The 19,246-nt window shown below is 52.2% G+C and overlaps 5 protein-coding genes across 6 annotated transcripts; 1 reads left to right on the top strand and 4 right to left on the bottom strand.

The window, feature by feature from the left end:
• Nucleotides 1–859: 859 nt before the first annotated feature.
• On the bottom strand, nt 860–2,205 carry CKM354_000004400 (uncharacterized protein; the record flags this gene model as incomplete). Its single annotated transcript, XM_044795126.1, has 4 exons — nt 860–1,000; nt 1,371–1,567; nt 1,614–1,963; nt 2,021–2,205. 4 exons carry the CDS (start codon nt 2,203–2,205, stop codon nt 860–862), a joined length of 873 nt encoding a protein of 290 aa, XP_044651061.1.
• A 1,991-nt stretch (nt 2,206–4,196) lies between these two features.
• CKM354_000004300 (uncharacterized protein) lies at nt 4,197–6,093 on the top strand (the record flags this gene model as incomplete). The annotated part of the gene is made up of 2 exons (XM_044795125.1): nt 4,197–4,619; nt 4,669–6,093. The coding sequence occupies 2 exons, from the start codon at nt 4,197–4,199 to the stop codon at nt 6,091–6,093; spliced, it is 1,848 nt and encodes a 615-aa protein (XP_044651060.1).
• A 1,711-nt stretch (nt 6,094–7,804) lies between these two features.
• On the bottom strand, nt 7,805–9,312 carry CKM354_000004200 (uncharacterized protein; the record flags this gene model as incomplete). Of its 2 annotated transcripts, none has more annotated exons than XM_044795123.1 (6): nt 7,805–8,191; nt 8,252–8,316; nt 8,362–8,553; nt 8,615–8,946; nt 8,998–9,187; nt 9,267–9,312. In XM_044795123.1, 6 exons carry the CDS (start codon nt 9,310–9,312, stop codon nt 7,805–7,807), a joined length of 1,212 nt encoding a protein of 403 aa, XP_044651058.1. The 2 variants fall into 2 exon arrangements, with proteins under 2 accessions (XP_044651058.1, XP_044651059.1); XM_044795124.1 differs by having other exon boundaries at nt 8,252–8,307.
• Nucleotides 9,313–9,558: 246 nt separating this feature from the next.
• On the bottom strand, nt 9,559–10,664 carry CKM354_000004100 (uncharacterized protein; the record flags this gene model as incomplete). The annotated part of the gene is made up of 3 exons (XM_044795122.1): nt 9,559–9,625; nt 9,677–10,322; nt 10,373–10,664. The coding sequence occupies 3 exons, from the start codon at nt 10,662–10,664 to the stop codon at nt 9,559–9,561; spliced, it is 1,005 nt and encodes a 334-aa protein (XP_044651057.1).
• A 7,449-nt stretch (nt 10,665–18,113) lies between these two features.
• CKM354_000004000 (uncharacterized protein) lies at nt 18,114–18,641 on the bottom strand (the record flags this gene model as incomplete). Its single annotated transcript, XM_044795121.1, has 1 exon — nt 18,114–18,641. One exon carries the CDS (start codon nt 18,639–18,641, stop codon nt 18,114–18,116), a length of 528 nt encoding a protein of 175 aa, XP_044651056.1.
• Nucleotides 18,642–19,246: the final 605 nt, after the last annotated feature.

The following is a 19,246-nucleotide window of genomic DNA, read 5'->3' as shown; positions in this document are numbered from 1 at the left end:
AGTGGATTGTTTCCGTCTACGCCTGGCTCCGCTGTAACACCTAGAGCATGCGGTGGAGGATCGACCTGAAAGGCTGGGGCGGTACCAGAGACATCCATCGGGTCTATCGCTTCAGGTTCGTCAAGGATTGGAGGTCTTGCTCTTCGAGATCGCATCCGTCTGCGGACGACCGCTGCGTTCTTCGGCCCTGCGGTACTATGATCAGCCGAACTTCACGACCCCCCAGGCCTTTACACAGTCACTGTACCTTTCGCTGGATCCGACGGGACTAGCTCCTGTGTCTCTGCTCTTCTTATAGATTGGCTCATATGTTGATATCGTTCTACATCTTCCGCATCGGATGGAACTGCTCGCTCTACTCGTTCCGTTGTCGTGGGTTGGTCCTGGACGAGTGGTAGTTCTGGCATCGAGCTCGGTTTAAGCGCCGGAACGTGCACATCGAAGCAATGCTCGAGCATATCCTGCGGTGAGGAAAGGGAGCTGGAGCAAAGAGGATGCATACATTTCTGTGGCCAAGATCGAAGCTCCAGTATGTGGCGATAGATGTGGCGTCTTCTGGGGCCTTTCGATCTGCATATGAAGCCTGCCCAGCGCTGGTAAGGCTCCTTGGCAGTGTCTCCTAGGCACAAGGGACACTGTCCAGGCCATAGGATCACGCCTGTAAAGACGAGTCTATCGCATCGCAAGGTGTCTATTCGAGACAAATGCCAGTCACAATGGTCCGACCAACTCTCCAGTCCGCCAAAGATTTTGCAGCATGGATAGCAATAATAGTATCTCTCTGGAAGTTGGTCCTGCACGAAAATCCCATGTGATTCATGGAAGTGATCGAGCAAGTCATCTTTTCTTTGCTGCGGCTTCATACAGTACCTAGGCTCATCAGGTCCTCTCCAACGGCAGAGAGTGACGCCACGGGATTTGTGCTTGCCAAGATGATCACGTATAGTAGCGAGTCGTCTGTTCGTGAAGTTGAAGCTGCAGCCCCGCCACCAGCATCGCCCTGCGGTGTTTTGTAAGAATTCCACTTGTTTTCCTTCCACTGCGCGGCTTTCCAAGTGGACGAGATGGCATGCCAAGACGTGACTTTGGCGGGATTCGTTTTGTGATCTTATGAGGTTCCGACCACAGTATGGACAGAGTGGCTGACCCTTGGGTATCTCACGCAAGTCTGGGTAGGTCCGTCCTTCCAGGCGGCCTTCGCGTGCTACGTGCATTAGGATCTGCACCGCTCGTTCGAAGTCCGGTGCATCGCTCGAATCATAGAGCTCCCGCGCCACTGCGGCCCGATGTTTGTCGTGTTTCAGTAGCACCGATACAGCCCTCGATGGTGCTGAACGAACAACGCCTTGCCGGAAGGAAGTGAAACTAACCCCATCGCTGATCAAGCATTCAGTATTACGGTATGTGCTGGCCATGCTTTGCAGCGATTCCATGAGCTGGTGATCTGGATCCCTACCATTGACCAGATCCTGCATGTTCAGTCCAGATATATCAGAGAGATAAGAGAGGAAGGTGTCGTCACTTTTGTGGCCCATGTGCTTTCGCCGCTGAACGGCTGAAGCGAAACCTGTCAAAGTCAGCCGAGTGTAAGAATGGATGTGCTACTGACGTACGATCAAGAACACTGCCAAATCCTCGGCGAAAGGCATACGGAGTGAGGCGATACTCGTAGCCCGCACGCGTCCCGAGGCCCCTTAGCATGTACTGCAAATCTGAATATGTCCAGATTTGCTTGTCATGGACCATTCCCTCAGCTAATCGCCTCAAAAGTGGTACTTCGTGCATTTCCGGGCGGATGGGTATCTGGGAGAATGGCTGGCCTGGAGGCGGGCGGTATTTTTTGAACAGGTCTTCAACGCAATCGACATCTTGCAGTGCGCCATCTGCGATTGCTAAGGCCAACAATTGTCGCATAGGACACAAGCTGGGTTCAAGCTCATCATTGCGTAGAACCATGGTGTATCTGTAGAGATCCGATTAAATTTACCACCTGGGCTTGCTCGTGGAATCGAGGACTCACGCCTGCTTTTCTACACCTCGTGCCCATTTGCGATTCCTGATGCGGACTAGGCACCCATACACTCGACTTCCGTCATCGTCGAATCCGATAACGACAGTGAGGTCTTTATAGAGTATACCCTCGTTCGTCCCTTTGTAAATGCTCGACTCCACAACCTCTCCGGGACGCACACCCATGAAGATCATAATTAGGATAGCTGTGGAAAGCTGAAGACGTGCTCTGCCCGGATAATCGTGAGAGTCTAGGGTCCACGGGAAATGCAGGATGTCGACACAGGTCTTTCGGTCTGCTAGTGACTTCTTCTGACCTTTTGTGGACAGCGATTCTTCACGTACCAAAGCGTTCCGGATGAACTAGGATGCTTTAGCTATTGCACACCTGATGCGACTCCTGAAATTCATACTTGTCGTATCTCATTGCGCTCATTCCCGAGATAATTATAGTTGAGGTGCCGCCGCACGACTTGTTCCAATCTGTGCCACTGCGTCTCTATTGTATATGTTGTCGCCTTTGCCTCAAACTTGCCCTTAGTAACCGAACGTGCAAGGTGGAGTAGGAAAGCTTCTATCTCTCTAGGCTTAGGAACTCGAGTGAAGGGTACATCGGCTGTTATAAGAGAGGGTATGTAATCGGCGCAAAATCTTTGGTAGCTTGTTAACTTCTGTATAATTAGTAGCGTCGAGTTGCTTGCTCCCTCCATCGTCGCAGTATAAGCTTTATTGCGTCGTTATTGTGGGAAACAGTTCTCGTCTCATAGAACGTGCTCAGGTCCTCTGTGTCGTCTAGCAGTTTTTGCAGATCGAGTGGCCTTGTAAGATGCAGGCACTACGTTCTATAGATTAGTAATAGTATATAGAGTATAAGAGAGCAAGAGGAAGCGCGCAGAAAGCGTACAGGCCTCTATGTGCGCCTTAGGCAGGACCTCAGAGTCGCACACGTTTAGGATAGCGGGTCTCTGTTAGCATAGTTCTCGCTCTCGAAGCTCAGTCTCTAGGCGAGACATGGATAATGGCCTGAAATCGATGTTGTTTAGCGTGCCAAATCTGGCATCCTGACTTCCGTTCACCCTCTTGCACTCCGAGCATCGGCCTTTTCCTAGAATCCGGATCCAAAGCCTCTAGCCTAGCGACGAAGAACCTTAGTCGTAGTACCCAACATCAAAGAATTGGGCATTGAGGAGTGGTAGCATGGGGACAGCGCAGGCCATTTCCATAATGCTTTTCCCGGATGTCGATACTCGTGTCCTGGGTTTATTGTCGCCCATCAAAACTCGCGGGGTCTGCAACCTCGATACATCAGTGTAGCAGTTGAATGCCTTTCTTCCAGCTGTTTACCTTGTTGGGGCATCTGGTGCACACGAATACCAGAGCCATTCAGAAGGTCCTGCATTGCACAGCGCGGCGACTGACTGGATCTGATCTCCTTCGGGGGCTCAGCTGGCGCAATTTTTGATGGCCACCCTCGTCGCTGCGACGAGTTCATTTTTCATCAGTTCACTGGCGCTTTGCCGGTGATTGGAGAAGGATGTTGCGATATCGACATGGCACTGCTGCCGACACGAAGCGCTGAACGGCAGTTGAAGCTCGACATGGAGGTGGTGCTGACGCCGCTGCCGTCGATGTGTGCCGCGTCGAGCATCTGCGGCCTTCACGCTGTACACGTCTTCCACCTTGCATCACCGTCGATACCCTCCTCTTTCCACCTCATCGTCACCACCACCGCCGCCATCGCCACCGCCGTCCACGGCAAGTTCCACCTTCGCCGTCCTTCTCGAACGACACGTTCGCATCTCGCCTCTCCGACTAAGCTTTTGCACCTGCGTCCGAGGCCATCGTCAGCCGCGCTCCCATGCCCGCCAACCAGTCACATGGCTCTTATCAGACACGAGGCCGCAAGAAGCAGGCCAAGACATGCACACAATCTGTAAGCTGATAGCCGGTGCAAGCCACACCACCACGGCCAAGATGAGATCGTCGCGCCCCTTCGCACACTGCAGCCAGTGGGAGCGCGCGAAGGGCGAGTAGCTCAGCAAAATGCCTTGGCTCGTTTGCCGTGGCTCAATGCTCGAATAGGCAGGACGACCGGACATGTGAGTATATATCGAGAAGGTCTGGAGGACCGTAAAAAGTGGGTAAGAAAGAGCGTGTACACCACTCCATACTGTCTGTCCTTCGACATGTTCTCCTTCGGCACCCTCAGTGCTGTAGCGGCGCTGTGCGCGACTGCCGTCAGCCAGCAGGTCAACCCCACCATCGCCCAGATCAATGGCAACAGGTACATCTCGCCAATCAGTGGTCAGAATGTGACCGGAGTGCGTGGACTGGTCACCGCAAAGGGACCTGATGGCTTCTGGATCCGCTCCACCACGCCGGACAGAGACGACAGGACTTCCGAATCCATCTACGTCTTCGGACGAGCAGTCCTCGGGAATGTCACTGTTGGCAACATCATCACGCTCGATGGACGGGTCACAGAGTTCCGATCGAGCCCAGCATACATTCCTTTGACAGAGATCGATCGTCCTCGGAATATAGTGACTGTCTCGACTGGAAACGCCGTGGTACCTCTGGTTATTGGGCAGCGCGGACTCAATCCTCCTGTAAGTTTTCTCAGCTCGTGGAGACATCGCTTTACTAACACGTTGTCAGACCGAGCAATACAGCTCTCTCGACAGAGGTGACGTCTTCGGTGTGCCAAACAACCAGAGCTTAGTCTCAGTGGCGAATCCAGTGCTGGACGTCCGCAGATTTGGCCTTGACTTCTGGGAGAGCCTGAGTGGAGAGCTTGTCACAGTCCGCCGGCCGCGGGCTGTGAACAGGCCTAACCGATTTGGCGATACCTGGGTTGTTGGTCAGTGGCACACTACTGGCGAGAACAACCGCGGTGGCCTTACTGTGAGAGATCGTGATGCCAACCCAGAGGCGATCCTCATCGGCACTCCTCTTGACGGCAGTGCAAACCCAACCAACACGCTCCTGGGTGACTCGCTTGAGGAGATTACCGGTGTCATCACTCAAGGCTTCGGTTTCTACAGAATCCTCCCAACCACGAACATCAAAGTCGTCTCATCAAGGACTCCAGCTCTGCCACCTCCAACCAGACTTGAGTCCAGCGGGTCTTGCAACGGCCTCACTGTTGGTCAGTACAATGTTGAGAACTTGCAGCCTGCTTCAAGCAATCTGCAAGATATCGCGTCTCACATTGTCAACTACATGAAGACTCCAGATATCATATTTCTGCAAGAGATTCAGGACGACAACGGCCCTGTAAACGATGCCATCGTCTCTGCAGATGTCACACTCTCGACTCTCCGCGATGCTGTCAACACACTATCTGCAGGCACAAACTACAGCTTCGTCGATATCGACCCGGTAGACGACCAGGACGGTGGTCAGCCAGGTGGCAACATCCGCACCGCATACTTCTACAAGCCCGACCGCGTCCGCCTGGTGAACGGCACAGCAGGAACCAGCACCCAAGCGAATGAAGTCCTTCCAGGTCCATCGCTTCGCTACAACCCAGGCCTCGTTGACCCAACCAATGCCGCATGGACCGCATCTCGCAAGCCAATTGCAGCGCAATGGGAGACAGTCCAAGGCTACGGCCGTGGCGGCACCTTCTTCACCTTCAACAACCACTGGACCTCCAAGGGCGGCAGCTCTACCCTTCATGGCGACGCTCGCCCACCAGTGAACAACGGCATCGATCAGCGTAACCAACAAGCTCAGGTCCTCGGCTCTTTCATCCGCCAAATTCTCAGACAGAACCGCAACGCAAACATCATGTCTGCCGGTGACTACAACGAGTTCCAAGTTGTCCAGCCTCTCAAGACATTCACCTCGGTCTCTGGGTTGGAGGATCTGGATGATGCCGTTGGCACGCGAGACGAGGAGAAGTATACCTATCTTTTCGACATGAACTCGCAGGCGCTGGACCACATGTTCGTTTCTCCTCGTTTGGCATCGCGGGCCAGAAGCCAGATTGAGCATATTCATGTCAATACTTGGACTACAGTAGACGCGCAGGCCAGCGATCATGATCCTACTGTGTCGAGGTTCAATGTTTGCTCGTAGAAGGAAGAGGATGGCATGGTATGATTAATGAATAAGCATGCAGATATCAAAAAGTTCGCAACGACAGTCGTTTACCGAACTGTAGAACATATACATGTACAGCTTTACTTATCGCTGCTGCTTCACATCTCTGAGCAGCGTCCTCGTTGTCCTTCGCGCCAAAACATTAAGCGCGAAGCGCGATACCTCCACGGCCCGCCTCATGCTCTTCAATCCTCCCGGCACCTTCGGCACGAAGTCGTTGTCCAGCACACCGCTTCTGAGACACGTCAGTCTACGGGAATGCATTTACCCTTCGCGGACCTTCCACTCAACGACAATGCAATGCAGTCATTTCTCATCACATTTTGACTTTTTGACTTTTTCGACATCGAAGCAGCCACTATCACGACTCGCCATGGCACGACACGACACGACATACAGCACGGCCAGGGGCCACGACGAACCCGACGTATCGGTAAGCCGAGCGATCGATGCCGGCAGATTTGAGTTTCGGGACATGTCTTTTGCGAAAATCTCGCGCGATGCGCGCGGGGGTGAGAAAGTATATTATTCGGCGAGCGGCAAAACACACACACATACACACGGTCACGGGCAGAGTGTCACATTATTTTATGGAAGCCCCGTGTCGTGTTTTAGCTTTTTTTTTTCTTTTCGGTGTTCTGGGATCTATAATGCAATGGCATGTTTTCCCGAAGGACGATGATGATGATGATGATGATGATGATGATGATGATGATGATGATGATGATGATGATGATGATGATGATGATGATGATGGGAGATGTGTATGTGTGTGTGTATGTGTATGTATATGTGTCGGTGAAGACAGCGAGGATTTATTCCTCGTTTTCCTTAACAAGCGTCGAATAGTTGAGCACAACCTGTATTGCACGCCGCAAGGTCTGGGCCTTCCGGAAGGCTGTTAATGCATGAATTCAAGCAATCTATGCACGCCTGTTCATCTATCATATACTTGTGTTAGAAAGTTTCGTTGCTGATGTACCGACTACTTTTCGTCCTCTATCTAGAAGAGTATGCCGTAGAGCTTACCTGGAGTAGGAGCCGGGAGTTGTGCCGAGGGGCGGCCTAACACGGTTGTTGCGAATAGGCTCGCCCACGCAAGGATGTAGAATTGCATCTTGAAATTTCGTCTTGAAGAGGATGTCTCTTGTGCTTCCTGTATCGACCGTGTAGAGCTATGTTGGAACGAAATAGAAAGAAATTGTTTTTCGCAAGATAGGGAGTGTCTGTCCTGTATTTAACCCCTTCGGCCAGCCCGGATCAACCGTCGTCGGACGTCCGACTGGTGCACTCGTAGTTGATCTACTAGGCTACTATAAAGAGGGCTTCCGAGACAATGTGACGCGCTCCTATGAGACGAGTACTAACGAGGCAAAGACTTTGCTATTGTTTACTGAACAATAGCAGGGTGTTTGCGCCAAGCTAGACCGTCGTTTCTGACATTACTAATCGGCATTTGGGCTTTGAGCCATTGTAGACAATAGCTTGGGTTCCTTGAGAACGGCTATTTGCCGGCTACTATAATTTAGTTTTGGCGTGTGTGTGTGGAAAGACCGAGAATCTCTTCTTTCTATAACGAATGGGTTGTGGTCGGTCGTCGTTTCTCTCTACGGATGCTGATTTCAAAACCCTTTTTCCTTTGGTTTTAATGTTTTTGCCAAAAAACCGCATCTTACGGGGCCATGCTCTACCTCGTTTGGTTGTTCTTTGCGACAACAGCAAACCTCGTCATTAACGAGTTTAACCAGGAGTCGTCAAGAAGCTGCTTAGCGGTACATCTCCTTTCAGGACACCACTGCAACAATTTCCGCATAAAAGCCAAGAAACTCGTCTTGTTATCGCCACTCAAACGTGTTTCTAGCGTCTCTAACGAATAGTTTTCCGGAACAGCAGTCGTAGCCTTCCAACTTCCATCTTCGCTAAAGTATTTCTGTGACGTTTGGCTACGTTGCAGGAACTCTAGAGGCGGCAGACCAAGAATCGCAACCATTTCTGCGAGATGATACTCGTTCAATTGATCGCCGTTTGGGCCGCGAGCGCTGAAGAGGTGTTTGCCTTCGAAGAGAGACCAGACCTGTGGATGAATTAGCAAGTGATCTAGATCGATAGCATAGACATAGCATGGAGTACATACCATCCCTCCTACATTCCAGATATCGACTTCATACGACCATGGGATGTCGAGGATGACTTCAGGGGCTCAGTAGACGTATGGCTGTATGTCGTAAGTGTAGGATCTCTGACCAAAGCGAGCTTCGCCAAAATCGCAGAGGACTGGAGGGCCGGTCTTTTTCGGTATTCGGAGGCCTCTGGATTCGTAAATGATTCGATCGCCGTCGATTTTGCGGGAAATGAGATCTTTCATTTCTGCTTTTGCGAAGGAGTCGAAGATACTGGAATCTTCGACGCGGAAATGGATGTTTGATGCTTGTAAGTCTATTGCCACTCATTAAAAAATATACTAACTCGTAAATCGGGCGGAATCTTGTTGCCTTACCTGTATGAATCATCCTAGCTTCACTGTGCAAGCAATCCAGTGCCAACAGGAGATACTTGAGCACAGCCTTCAGAGCATCCTCCGACAGCAATTGATTCGGCATCAATTGCTGCAGAGTCTTGACACTCATTCCTAGTGGTTCGTGAATCATGCATTGGTACTCATTACTGTTCGCTTTGATTGTGAAGCTGTCAAGTAACTGTCGAATAACCAATGCGCCCACATTTTCAGTTGTGAGAGAGCTCAGATGCTGATACGCAGCGAGCTCACATTCGGCAGACGCACTTCCCCGCTCGCAGGCTTTGAGGGTAACGTATCGGTGTGCACTACGGCTTCTGATCAGCGGTTGTTCATTTGACTGCATCAAGACGAACGATGCCTACTGAAGATCTCGACTCAGCCATACTGTAGAGTGAGCTCCATATCCCAGCTTTCCAATAATTTGATACCGTAACTGAAACACCTCGCCTATACGGACTGAATAATAAGTTTCTGCGCTGTACCACTCCCAATTCTCCTCTTCCAATTTCTCGTCGCTGGCTAGTAGCTTGAAGCCATTGGGGGGGAAATGCTCTAGAAGGTAATGAGCTGGATTGTCCAAAAAAGTTACCGATCCAGCGAGTTGAGGAAAGCGTCACTGAGTGGTGAGTACGGGTGAGATGTTGGGCGAGAGGGCGCACGAACACTCTCGGAGGCATCCCTTGGCGCGGCGCGATGATTGCATGAGTCCCGACAATGAAGTTGCGAAGGTGGAATGTTTCGAGTGGCGCGAATCCCTCACTGATTGGTCGGGTCTCGCGCTGGGGTCACGTGTCTAGTCAGCAGTATTTGGTGCAGTACAGGCATTGGGCAGTGGTGAAGATTGTGAGACTTTGTACGAAAAACGGCGAGTGATGGTAGGTTGAAGATGCGTTGTTTTTGCAACTCTCTGTGAAGTTTGTCGACTATGACAATGCGGCTTGCGCATATGGAAGCAATGCCGGCTCGGCTCTGAGCTGAGGCGTTGCAAGCCTATTCTGAATGTTAGTATCTGAAAGCTGCTGCTTGGGGCGGACGACTTACAAAATTCCATCAACCAGACTGTTAGTATAGTCCTGCAATGTACTCCCAATGTTATCATTCATGCCCTTAGCAGTCGTCTGAAAACATGTGGTCCAGCTCGCTCTCGACACCTTGACTTTGCCGCCATTGTTAAGGGCATCGAACGCGAGCGCAAAAGCTGCAGCATCAATCGTCATCGTGAAGTGCAGTACTGGCCTCAGTGGGCAGCGGTCCTGCACCGATACCACAGTGGCACCAGGAAGTTGAGCATTCTTCTTAAAAGGCGCCACGACAGAATCGAACTGCGACCAGATCGCCGAGGTTGGGACCAGAGCTCGGAAGTCCTTTGCGTGGAGGGCTTTGTAGTAGTTGCTGCCTTTACCTTGTTGCCATAGAGAAGCTTGACATAATCCGCTCTCGCAGATGTGATCGAATAAGGAATCGTTGTTGAGGAGTTCGATACCGGAGAAGTCGGGAGAAAGTGCAATGAAAGCTCGGGCGACGTTTCGTGTGCTAGGCCAGTATGCCAGTGCCCATTGTGTGTTGGGACTGCCTTGACTGTGAGCAATTACAGCTGGCTTGAGGCCTCCAGACAGAGATGATAGATAGTGGAGGTTGTATGCAACGTATTCTGCGCTGATTTGCATATCGCCCATGCTGCGGTTGGCTGGATTGCGTTAGTTGCGTTCCTCAGAAAGGTTCCATGTGCATGCTCACGCAAAGTGACATAGCATGCCGTATACTTCTTGGCTTTCAGAGCTGGGACATATCCTCTACCCCAAGTCTCTTCTCCCGTGCTCGCTGTGCCGTGTACGAGCAGTACAGGCGGAGAGTCTTTCGTCGGGTTTCCATTCGGGCAAGTTAACGCGTTCGCAAGCGTCTGAATCGGTACTGAGAAAGGCGCATCGCCTGGAAACACGAAGCTCGGAGCTGCGCGCTTGGCGACTGGAGAAGCGGAAGTGACTGCGGAGAAGAGAAGAGCGGGAAGAAACCCGCTGCTGAGCAACATCTTTGACAACTGTTGTTGGCAACACAAAACGTGTTGTCTGCCGCCGAGCGCGATGGAATGCAAAGCCCGAAGCGGGCAGAGACTCTACACTGCATGCCTTGAGAGCGGGGACAGCGAGCACTTGATATTCTGAAGCAGATCCCCATGCCTACTCATGTGCCCGACTTCCCCGTCAAGTCACCTTTCCAAATAAGTCTCACCTGCCATAATAGCGCACCTTGCAGTCGCCACGCAGTGTGACCCGCACTCTTGCAGCACGAAGCGAGCCATTACTGCAGACGCTTCCCTCGTTTCAAGCGCGTGCCTTTCCGTGATGAACGCTTCGAGCACCGGATCAGGAAGGCAAGCATAGAAGTGAAGTCCGCGCAAGGATCAAATGACTTCGTTTAGGGAGTGGTCACGCGTTTGCTTGAGCAGATGACTGGTTGACAGTGATTCGAGTCTCATCTTAGTAGCATTTGGGCTGCCGCTGGGGGCTTGGGAAGTGTGGTTGGATGGGAAGTTGCTGGAGCGAATGAGGTTGGAGGAGTCGCGATTTTGTGAGAAAGGGTCGGCGGGAAAAGACGCCGTGGTTTCCGCGTTCGGAGTTGTGGGCGAGGACTTGGCGGTATGGCATTCTTGAGGGGTCATTTTTGGTTTGTGGTATTCATTCTGGGGATTCGGACTGCAATCCGGTAGCAATGTAGCTGTGTTGCTTTGCCAGTCTGGGTGTGTAGAAGGGGAAGGATGTTGATGATGGAAAGAACAACCGCATCCCACCCTCGCCTTCACCCCACGCTAGCCTGGGCCAGTCCAGACCAGCTGACACCCCGCACACGCTCACGACCTCTCGCTGACCGACGAATACTCTTCTTCGAACTTCCGCTTACCACAATCACAACAAAACCAGAAGCAAGATATCCATCACAGTCCGCCAAGACTCCACATCTCACCAGCAACCTCCACAATGCATCCTACTTGTAAGGCTTGCACGTTCACCAGCTCACAATCGCTCAAAGCTGACGGGATTTGTCTTGCAGGCCCAAAGTGCAGCGCTGCCGTGACTGGCGGGAGCAAGTCTTGCTCTTCTTGCGGAGCGGTGAGGTTCAACAGCTTGCGAGATTCGAGGGCGTACTGATCATGTTGAACAGAGCTGCCCACAGTAGAGACCATGATGTGACTCCAGACTGAGCAGGAAGCACGGTGATGATGAAGTGAATGATGAAGACACGAAGGAGATGAAGTGACGACAAATGACACGAGCAAATATTTTCCTTTGTCAGAAGTAGTTTGATGTAGCTGTGTTCAACTCAATTGGCACCCTTCTGCTTCGACCACTGTTCTGACGATTTTTCGATCTCATTCTGGTGATATCGTCCTTGTCCATGTGCTTGCACCATGTCTCGATCATGCACTCAATCCCAGCTCCGAGCATGTCGTCAGGCTGCCGGCCCATTTACCTTGACTCCCGGCGTTGGCATGTCTCGTTGGGATGATTGCTTGTACGCACCGGCTAGGCAGCCTATTTGGTGAGCATAACCTGATGCTGGAAAGTGCTGACGACACGCACAGCCATCTTTAGCGCGTACTGTCACCATGTGATGCGTCAGCTTGATCCTGGTACCCGGGAAGAGAACAACCAGATTGATGATACTAGCGTGTCGACATGCGTGTAATCATTCTGCCTTCTGCTCGCAAGTACGTATTTCCTGTTTGATATCGCTGCTCTGACGTGCTCCACTAAAACAGTAGACATTGTGATACAGACAAATCATTAGATTACGATCTCTTGCATGAGATGTTCTGTTGTCGGTCCTCGCGGACATTTCATCTTTCGTTCTTGCTTTCCCTCGCTCGCGTTGCGAAAAAAGATTCAACTCTGTCCCGCCCTTTGCCAGTCCCATTCTGGTTCTGTTACCTTTACGCCCGACCCTCAGCCATCCTGACCTGACCCGACCCATGACTTCCATCCGAGACTCCACGCTAGGGTAACGACATAACGCTGCAACAATATTCCTCGTAAAATGAAAGTCGAATATGACTGGTGTGATTGGTGTGATGTAGTTCTTGAGACGGGTCAGCGCTTGTGCTGAAGATTCGTGCGGAGCCTGCTCACCTGATGATTCTATTCAAACGCATCATGAAGCCTTTGTGGTGCAAGGCCGGCAAGTCTTCAGCTTGCACTTTGCGCACTCAAAGATGAACCAGTGAGGGCCAGAGTGGCACATGTTGCAGTTCCAGAGTATCAATGTGGTGTCTGACTTGATCATCTTAAATGTGTGTTCGCACTTTCCGGGCTTGGCCATCTGGAATCGGGTCAGTTGATAGTTTTCTTCTTCAGTGGGAAGTCAACACCTACTTTTGAAGCTTGTGTGGAGGTCTTTTGAAACACTGAATGCTGGCACACCGACTCCTGATGCTGAGGTGAATTGACTTTGCTGAACCTGGTATCCGGTATGCTGAGTCAGGCAGATCGATAGATGCGTCTCGTTGAGGTGGTTGTATGCAGGTAGCTTCGGCCAATGGCTGGTATGGAAGAGTAGTGAGGCCTCCTGTTCCTGAGCTGATCCGGAGTGTTGGATAATGGAGAACTTAAAACGCAGAGGCGACCGCCGGGTCTATATAGCAGATGTCGAGAAGAACCGATGCAACGACTCGACGAGGTTGCTTCTGATGTCTCTGCGCTCGATCGCTGGGTGTCCTTTATGCTACCCAGTGGTCAAACGCCAGGCGAAGCCAGTGACAGCTCTGGCGCACACCAGCGATGTCGAATACAGACAGTGAGGGATGGATTGGTAAAGAGGCAAGATCTGGTGATACCATGGAGGGCTGCACTCGTGCGACGTGCTGGCCCTTATGCTGGCCCGCTGCAAGACCGTGGTCATTGCGGGCCAAAAGCAGCAAGCAGATCGAAAAAGGTCAAGAGACTAAGGGCGGACGTGGCTCAATCCCTCCCCGTCGCCGCGGCTGTGGGTTGCAGTGCTTTTGTGCAAGATCCCTGCGGGTAGGGCAGAGGGCCAGACTGCTTTGAGCGGTGGTGGGCGGGCGCGCGTGAAGTGCCAGAGCAGAGCTCTTCGAGAAGGGCGTAGTCAGCGTCGATCCAAGACTTTGCGAATCGGCTGGCGCTCCCAGCTCCCGGGCTCTGGAGTGCGAGGCCGCCATGATCAGAGTTAAGGTTTAGCTCCCAGATGAAGCGACTCAGCGGATCTCGGGAGCCTGCTCGACCACCAGAGCTGTGGCCATGGCGATGCCGCCGCCTGACTCTGCGTAAATCCCGCCCAACGCCGCGGACCAGGCGGCGGTGATGCCCTCGCGTCGACTTGTCCGCCGTGCTGCGCGCCCATCTCCACTGCGGTCCACGAGGCCAGCGCCGCGGCAGGACGTTTGAAGAAGAGGTTGAGCATGGGCGGGCTGCCGCAAGGAGCTCCTTGCAGGAGCCGTTGCAGGCGCCACCGACGCCGCCAAATAGGGCCTGTCGATGCAGAGCCGACGCGCGCGCTGCTGCACAGGCAGGTTGAGTCGCCGGCGGGGAGTGTTTGCGCAGTGTGTGATGAAGAGACGTCGGCAGCGCACGCCTGCGTCGTGCATCACTCCCACGGACAAAGTGCCGACTGGCTGCGCAGCGTGTCAGCTGTTGCGAAGCCAATGCGACCTCGCGGCTAATCGAAAGTCTGCTAGGCCTAGCGTGCGCTTAACCTCGCCGTGTCTCGACTTCGCTCCACCTCCACCATGTCGTGCCATCGCCTACGCATGCCGTCCGCGCCCACGATCTGATATCTGATCCATCACAATCCTCCTCACCACACCTCCACCCAGGTCATGGCCAGCGATGTCTCCAGGAGGTGCCGACGCGCTAGGACACGCCGACCATCCACCACCGGGCGCGATGTGTGACGCACATTTTCCTGCTGCTCGTGGCCAAGGAATGCGAGAGCCCCACCGTCCTGCCTCACGCGTATGCAGTGCAGTCACTTCCACTGCGTGGGAACTACATACGCGCGCACGCTGCTGGACATGTTGCGATTGCCCGGTGCCCGGCTGCGTTCCTGCTACCCGGTTCAAAACGGGCATCTCGAACTGCAGCCACACCGAGACTTTGCCTAATCTTCGCGAGCCACGCCCTCAACCGCCGGCCTGTCATACTCAGGCGCCATGCAAAGCCTCGGGGTGCAAATTGGAGTTCGGCGTCCCAAACGCCCAGCTCCTGGATGGCGCATTGACAGACGCAGCCATCACCTGCAATCGTGGCGCGAAGAGGAAAGCCCATCTTTGACGCATCCAAAGATTAGACAAGCGCCAGAGATCTTCCTGTTCGCGGGTATGGCGCTTTGCAGAAGTAACCCAAACAACGCTTATGCGTCCTATGCGCAAGGCCGATGTGGGTTGGCCCTGGAGATCCTCGGCGATGGCATCACTTGCTGAGATTTGTCCTGCCGTCATTTCCTCACCACCGACTGCTGGCTTGTCACATTTCTCAATCTGACTTCCTCATTTACACGTCTCACTGACCGCTACAAGCATTGACATATATTGGCAGCTCTGAGATGATCAAATGCAGATGCATCACCTGGATCAGGCCGTACACGACACATGCCTTGCTTCAGACATACGCATCATTCTCCAATCGCCACATATCGCGGGAAACATGACATTGAAACAACTGTCAAAACGCATGACAGCATACGCATGGCCAAGGCTGCCCGTCACTTCCGCCTGGAGTAGGTGTAGTTGATCTACCTGCGATGAGCCATCCACTTCGGTGACACCGAGACAAATCAACGGGTGTAACGTCTTACCAGCTCGGCGGGGCCACTAAGCACACTCACACACAAACCTGCCATGGCGGATGAGGCTGGCAAACGACATCCCCACTGTGTCGCGCAGATCGCATTGCGCAACGAAGGACACTAATGCAGGTACGTTCTGTTCTACCCGGTCACCGGGTCATGTCTATTGCTCTTTCCAAATGAGTGCGACGTGGAAAAACTGTTCATGGGAGAAATGTTGCGAACGCCGACATCTGGAAGGCATCTGCCGCGACCCTTGCCAGCAGCCATTCGATGATGTGCTCGTCCCGTCTTGTGCCTCGGCCTTTGCCAATGATGTCGCAAGGATGAACGTTCGGCGATCAGCATCCCTGTGACGATGAAGCAGATGCTTAACTTTCAGCAGTTACATATCTCCATATTCGTCACTTGCTACCAGAAAAGAGGACTTTTAGATCCGATGACAGCGGCACATATTCGGTCTGTCGCCAGACTTCTCACTTTGATGAAGAGACGATGCTGCTTGCACCGCTTGCGGACATGAACGCGAAATGGCAGGCATCATGAAGAGCTGTGGGCTTAGCTGTCAAACGCGACCCGGCGCAGATCGGATGCGATCGATGGGAGTCGTCCCAGGGAATGTAACACTGGGCATATAAGAGCTGTCGGCACGTAGCAGGCATCAAGGCATTGAAGAGGCGGTCTTTGCCTCGAGAAAACTTCACTTTGGGAGTTGCGGAACATCAGTGGATACTTCTCCGGCTCGGTGTCGCGCGTCTTTCGCAGACTTTGGCAACAGCGACGATGTTGGAGGCGTGCGGGAAAACCGAGCAAGAGAGTTGGTTTGGCAGAGAGAATTGCGATTCAGTGCTGACTACCTGCTTCCAGCAGTCCAACGTCCACCGCTCCCCTCGAGGATCAGATGTGCGAGATTTCTGTTCTCGCGTGCAGTTTGCAACAGGAAATGCTGCTGCTTCATGCCTTCTGCCCCAGTGAGATCCATGCGCAGCTTGACGTGACCGCGCCCTTCTCGATAATAAGCCGACCCAAGTGCGGGATCCCTCCTCCCCATGTGCTACACTCTTGCTCTGTTCGTGCCGCTCGCTCCCGCCAGAGGAACTTGGCAGGCACGCTCATTGAAGAAGCGGGCCACGCGTGCGCTGGAAGCAGGCGTCCTTGATCTCGATACTGCTCAGAGAATAGTTCTTACGAATGAAGTCATCATCGAATGCAACCTCGTCAAGCTCATCCCGCACCGCGCTGAAGATTCTCGGCGAATTGTGGGGCGTCCTGAAAAAAAAAAGAGATTCTGACGTCGGAACAAAGGGGACGCTTCTTGTCCATTCCGTATTCAACAGCTCGGAAAAACTCGGGAATCTGTTCAAACAAGATCTCAAATTTCTCGTCGAGCTCGTCTTCGATGCATTCGTGGATGCAGTCGAGAAGGGTGGACAAATGTTTGTCGCTGGAGTTTAAAGCGATTGCTACCGCTGGGCTGTGCAAGGGAGCGCTTGACTCGAGATGGCCAATCTTGAAGTCGGCTTCGCAATCCTCGAGACAGAAATTGAGGGTTGTTGGATCGGCGTGCGATGCGGTGAAGATGGTGGCGAGGGCCATGAAGTAGGTTTTTGGAGATGAAGCAGCGCATGGTAGGTGATGAAGTGGCTGTTCGCTGCGATTATGTGATCAATTGAGCGCTTTCGGACATGAGCTCTTTGATGCTTACAGCAGTATCGAATATTCTCGACTTTGTCCCAGTTTCAGTGTCAAGAAAGTTTGTCGGTGGTTGTTGTGTTGTTCGTGTGTTCGCTGAGGTTGTTGTTGAAGCTGGAACAAGTGATGGAACGCAAAGAGGCTGAGAGCTCTGCGTTGTGTGGATCAGAATGTGAGCAGATGGGTAAAGACGAGTACGAGTACAATGCGGAAGGCGGCGAAGGCTGCATTGGCAGTGTAGGTTTGTGCTTCACTTCACTTCACTTCGCTCCAGCTCGGAAGTTGACGTCACATCTTACAAAAGACATTGAGCTGATTGCAAGATGATAGCCATCAACCACGAGCTCTCCTGAAGCGAAGACATTGCCCTGGAAGTTAAAAAGGCTATTCGCAACAGCTTGTTGCGTTGGAAATATTGTGGGCTGCCGAGAGATGGTGAGATCTAAAGTGAAGGGACGAAGATTTATTTTGCGTGGCTTGCAGCAAACACACTTTTGACCGGCTGAGCGGCCAATGAGGCAAGATAATGTTTGGAAGGCAAGGCTTATTGTGCTTCACTTCAGATGCGGATGGGACGGAGAACGCAAGGTTATGATTTCATGCCTTGGTCATTTGCTATTTTGTACGCGAGCTTTGAAACCAGGTGTATAGGTTGCGTGAGAGGTAATGGGTTACCATGTCGCGAACTGATATCCTGATGCGGCATCAAACTTGTCGCCTGTGGCCATTACCCTTAATGCTCTCTCATCGTCGTGCGGTCTGAGAGATCGGGCACTTCATGGCATATCGGCGTGAAGAGCGTGATGAAAAGAAGTTTTTTTTTTTTTTAGAGGTTCGAGGCACTCCTGCCTGGTCCTTCTTTCTGGAAATGACACACACACACACACACACACACACACACACACACACACACACACACACACACACACACACACACCATCGGAGCACACGAACAATTCTTGTCAGGTCTCTCACCAAACCCGCGAACGCCTCATTTAGCTTCTCTCCAGATTTTCCCCACATGCTCCTCAAACTTGCCCTTCTCTCCTCCGTCTCGCAGGAAGCAGTGAGTTTTTCGTCCGGTGCGGCCCATCTTCTTTTCCATACGGCCCATCTTATTTCCCATGCGACCCATTTTCATCCCCATGCGATCAGGAGAGCAGATCTGCTCACAACCTTCGCCTTTGATGTGGGAATTCTTGGGATTAGTGCTGCTGCGTGTGAAGGTCTTGCCGTTGGAGGTAAATGTATTCTCGTTGGTGATGAAGGGTTTGCGGTTAATGAAGAAGTTATCGTTGTTGGAGAATTGGTTGTTGGAGAAGAAGTTGGTGTTGGAGAAGAAGTTGTTGTTGGAGAAAGAGTTGGTGTTGGTCAAGGACTGGTCGTGGCTGGAGGTCTTGGCCTCGGTATAGAAGAAGAAGCTGTCCGAGTGAGAGCGAGCGAAGTTGATGATGATAGGGAAAGTGATGTGAACGACCAGAGCGATGCAGGTGATGATAGGGACGATGTCGAGGATCATTTCGGTCCACGAGCGGGCTGTGCTTCTCGATGGGGTGGATGCCGGAAGAGCCTTGTCAGTCTTCAGTGGTGAAGGAGAACGGCTAGCTGATGCTCACAAGATTGTTTAATCATTCTTGTGATGCTGCAACCAAGTTCAGAGACAGCTTTGTTATTGATTGTGATTGTGGCTGTGGTTGTCGTCGTGCGTGTGTTGGCCGAGCCTGTCAGATTGGATGTAATTATGACATGCAGCTGGAAGTGAGCTGTCGCGCGAGGCTACCGTTTTTATTGATTTGCATATTCGAATTGTCAGAGGTGGCTAGGATTGCAGCGAAAGTGCAGGGTCTGCGGTTCACTTCACTTCGATGGTCTGCCACGAATTTAGGCTTTGTTCATGGGCTGCGAGCCACATAAGGGCTTCTGGGAATATGTAAAATAGTCTCAAAGCTTTCACTGCGAGTTGTCAGAGCCAGTAGGTTTCATTGATGTTTTCCAGAAGTTGTATCGCTGTTGAGACAAGGGGATGAGCTTTGTGACGAGCGGCATTCTCTTGGAGAACGCAGACCAGACCAAATTTTGGTCGATGGTATGTGATCTCTCAGGAATCGATAGCATGGTAAAGAG

Source organism: Cercospora kikuchii (assembly GCF_019650295.1).
Source record: "Cercospora kikuchii DNA, contig_00001, whole genome shotgun sequence".
NCBI lineage: Eukaryota > Fungi > Ascomycota > Dothideomycetes > Mycosphaerellales > Mycosphaerellaceae > Cercospora > Cercospora kikuchii.
This window is presented reverse-complemented; position numbering and strand designations above follow the sequence as displayed.